This window comes from Rhinopithecus bieti, unplaced genomic scaffold (assembly GCF_001698545.2).
Source record: "Rhinopithecus bieti isolate Rb0 unplaced genomic scaffold, ASM169854v2 scaffold_56939, whole genome shotgun sequence".
NCBI lineage: Eukaryota > Metazoa > Chordata > Mammalia > Primates > Cercopithecidae > Rhinopithecus > Rhinopithecus bieti.
The window spans coordinates 64,176-68,416 of record NW_016822085.1 but is presented as its reverse complement, the minus strand read 5'-3'; the positions used below and the strand labels follow the sequence as shown (position 1 = coordinate 68,416).

Here is a 4,241-nt window from a genome sequence, read left to right as displayed (position 1 = left end):
AAAAAAAAAAAAAAAAAAAAAAAAAAAAAAAAAAAAAAAAAAAAAAAAAAAAAAAAAAATAGGTAAGTACAAGGTCAAGATTTAAGCAGCTTCAAAGCATCAGTCAATGAATTTCAGTAAACTCTATAAATGATATAAAGACATATGGAGTAATAAACATAAAATGAAATTAGTTTAAATACCTGAGAAATTGACTCAATTCTATGGAATGTTTTATGTCTCATGTAGTTTTAACTTACTGAGAAATTATTGACAAAAAATAATCATAGTACCCTCCAATATTTTCTAGTATACATATATATGGCAATGGTTGTCATATAGTTTTAAAAAAAATTCATCTCTTCTAAAGCAACCTTGCAGTGTGGAATATTCACATAGAAATAAAATTGTTTTAAAATTATCTTTAAAACTTGTGATTAAAGTGCCATGTTATTCTGTATACTCAGTGCTAGTGAGTGTTGAAAACTGCATATGAAGTACATCTTTCATTGGAACATCTACAGTGGGTCTGTTTCTCTAGGACTTTATCAATCTCATAAAGTAATTTATTTCATTTTGATATTTGTTCAAACAAAAACATTAGAGATTGTGTATAGAGCACACATTACACCCACACAAACATTCACACGAACACTCCTTAACAATGGATAAATGCTAACCCAGATCACCTAGTGAACAAATAATCCAGATAATCTAAGAAATCTAGAAAATAGCATTACAATTTTAAATAAATCAAGATTTATTGTTTTAAAAGGTAATTTATCAAGATCTCTTCCCTACTGTATGTTCTTATTTTCCCTTTTCCTATGACCTTGTTTTATCATTTTTCACCCTTCGAGAATTTCTCCTCTATCCTTCCTTTGCTCTCTTATAAATTCTAATTCCTAGCAAGAGCCAATTTAAAAAATGCATCTGTAGAAGGAGATTATCACAGCTATAAAGTTTCCATTTTAATTCAACCGTTTCCAGACAGGAATCTCAGTTATTTTATCCCAGCATCTTGAGACACACAGATGTGAATCTGTGTTTGTCAGGCCCCATTAGTTCCTAGAATTGAATATTTATATTCTTTTTTTAAATAACAATTTTAATCTAATTTTCAGTTGATAATAAATACAGAAAACAGGGGACCAAACTAACACCATAAAGAAATATTTTCTAAATAGATTTTCTTCGCTATTATTAAAGATTTAATGAGATTACTCTTCCTTTGCTTTCCACAGTATTAACAGAGTTCTTATTAATGTAGAATTTACATTTGGTTGTAGTGAATTTCCTCTTCATAAAAAGTTCCAGAAATGTGTTTCTGTAGACTTCTGCATACATACATACACACATAAAAGGAAGGTAGCAGGTGGGGTGCTATTTATAAATTATCATTGCAATCTGGAACTCTTTTTTAGGCTTCATAAATATAAGTCTCCAAAATTTCAGTCAAGAACAGGAAGTATTATTCTCTCAAACTTACCAAGTAAGTGGGCATTTCTCCACATTGTATTGCATTACAGGGTCTGGCATAAGGATGAGGGAAATATAAATACATGTATGGAAAACTTTCCATACAATTGATTCATTGCTTATATCCATCCATTTTCCATTGCCAAAGTTAGGCTCCATCCTTCTTGGTATAACAGAATATATTGCATTGATCATGTGGCTAATCTTGCACTTACCTTTATTTAACATACTGAAAGAACAAATTAGTATATAACTCTTCATAGGAACCATCCCTTCTATCATTTCTATATTCCTTTCTAGAAGTCTCATGTTTGTTGCATGGCCATATTAGATATGAGTGTGCAGTTCATAAAATTTTAATTTCTTGGTGAGGCCTTTGCTGCTTGGCCTATTTAAATAGGTAAACCTATCCCACCACACACTGACCAGCATTTTTAAATCTTCCTTGTTTGCTTTGCCTTACTTAATAGCACTTACCATCACCTGACATTTTACAATTGACCTGTCTTATTGTGGGTCGCCTTGCTCTTGCCAATAGAGCATGAACTCCACCTGAGCAGGGATTTGTCTGTTTTCTTCACCATCTAGATCTGTGCCTGGCACATTTTATTCATTCAACATATATACGTCAAGTGACTGAATTAAAAAGTCATCAGGGTAGAGGAATAGAGGAAAAGAGAAATACTGTCATGGGGCCCGAATCTGCATATTTGCATTTCAAATATCTTTCAACTTAATACTAATACATTTGTGTCTTCTCAGTGCTACTTGTAGATGGCGAGCATTAGGACAAGATACCTGGTTTATAAAACTGCGCTGGTAATGTGTTCTGTGTAATTTTCATACATAAGAACTTTGTAGAGATAACTCTACAAAGATATTCTACAACTTTAGAATGATTTTACTTGTAATAAAGTTATTTTATATTTTAAGAAAATAAAATTTTATTTATAATTTATAATTATTATTATGTATTTATATGTAAAATATATTCAATGTATTTATTATAATTTATTTATTAATAAAAGTTTTCATTAAAATAATGAATTCTCTCCTATTTGTCTTTACTAGGAACAAGTGGAGCACAGAATGAATTCTAGAGGTCTTGGCCTGTGATTGAAGGAGCTTAGATTCTGAAGTAAAGAAAGTCCTTTAATGGTCTACCCAGCTGAGTTCCGATGAGAAAAAGCTCTTGATCCCATTCTCAAGTACTTTGCAAATATGTACTTGCATACTTGCCCATCCCTGAAAAAAATAAGATGCCAACACACAGTGGATTCACTGAACAATTAGAGGCCACCACCAGACTACAGCTGAAACTAAAAGGAGATAACATGAATAAAACTCAACTGTTAACAATTAAATCTAAATTATAAATCGAAATTAAACCTAAATTATAAAGAAATGTAGCATGGTGCTTTGTAGGTGTTTGTTTGTTTGTTTGTTTGTTGTTGTTTTTTTTTTTGTTTTTTTTCTGGCTTTTGGCTTTGCTTGTCTCATTTCTTTTTTGGAAAGCATGAAGCTCTCAATTTGGAGCAAGATAACCAAATACGGTAAATTTTCTAACTAGGGAAATATTTATAAAATTCAGCACTTCCACATCATATGGTTTTAGGTGATTTTAAGCAGAAAGCTACCATGAGGACAATGAAATTGAATGCAGCATATTGGCAGGATAAACAATCTTAAGAGGCAGGAATTGCAAAGTAAAGAAAGCCTTTCTTACTCAAGTACAGACACATTTTCCTTTTCCAATCTCACAAACTCCCACTGCCAGAATTTTAAAAATAACAAAACTCACGTTTTTATGGTTCACACACTTCATGAGGACCAGCTCCCGGTATGCTCTCTTGGCATGGGTTTGGTTCTGAAAGGGTCTGCTGAGCTTCTTAATGGCCACATTTCTATCAAGGACAGCATCATACGCGGCACTGTAGAAATCCAAGAGCAACTCAGAATTGAGAGCAAAAGATTCCTTAGAACTCTTGCCTACCTGACTAAGGACACAGGTAAAGAAAATGCTATTTTGGAATCTTACTCAGATTTTGTATACTCTGGTCACATGCCAATCAGGCTGTAAGTAAAGATATAAGTGACTAGTATAAGAATATTCTACGTGCTAGAAGGATGAAGAAGAGTTGAAGGAAGTGAAGGAGAAGGGAGAAAGAGGAGAAGGGGAGAAGGAGGAGAAGAGGGCAAAGGAGAAGAAAAAGATCTTGCCAAGAATATAGAATATAATTGCCTCAGTAAGTGGGTGGAATAAAGAAGTAAGACAGGCATTCAAATTTCCCACTAGTCATGTGACTATAGCAAGTCATTTAATCCCTCTGAGCTTGAATTTCTCATCTGTTAATATATGATATTTAATTTTTTATAGCTATAAAACTTCATTGTTCTTTGGTTGTTTTAAATGAACATTTTTTTCTATATCCATTCACAAGAACCAGGTGTTTTGTTTGTTTGTTACTGTTTTTTACAAACAGAGTCTTGCTATGTTCCCCAGGCTGTCTTGAACTCCTGAGCTCAAGCTGTCTTCCTGCCTCAGTCTCTTTAGTAGCTGTGACTACAGCCACATACTATGGCACCCAACTAAGAACCAATTTTTAAGGTGTGATGTTAATTGCCATAAAAGCACTTGTGGGCTGATGATCAAAGTCTACTCTCATTAACAATAACAAAGCTCAAAATAAGAAATGCAATCAGGGAATTGTAGAAACATAAATAACTGCATTTAAATACAAAGACAAAAATAAATGCTATTCATATATATATATATATATATA

At 32.6% G+C, this 4,241-nt stretch overlaps 1 protein-coding gene and 1 long non-coding RNA gene across 7 annotated transcripts in view; one reads left to right on the top strand and one right to left on the bottom strand.

The window, feature by feature from the left end:
• LOC108521143 (uncharacterized) overlaps positions 1-2,834 on the top strand; it is a 14,283-nt gene extending 11,449 nt beyond the window's left edge. The window contains exons 5-6 of one of the 2 annotated variants that reach the window (XR_001883130.1): positions 2,221-2,277; positions 2,530-2,834. This is a non-coding gene — a long non-coding RNA (uncharacterized LOC108521143). The remainder of the gene's footprint in view (positions 1-2,220; positions 2,278-2,529) is intronic. The other variant, XR_001883129.1, reaches the window with a different exon arrangement.
• Positions 1-4,241, bottom strand: part of MAPK10 (mitogen-activated protein kinase 10) — a 147,384-nt gene that overhangs the window by 90,648 nt on the left and 52,495 nt on the right. For all 5 annotated transcript variants that reach the window (XM_017860790.1, XM_017860793.1, XM_017860791.1 and 2 more), the window contains exon 2: positions 3,260-3,389. In XM_017860790.1, coding sequence (XP_017716279.1) covers positions 3,260-3,389 — 130 coding nt within the window. The remainder of the gene's footprint in view (positions 1-3,259; positions 3,390-4,241) is intronic.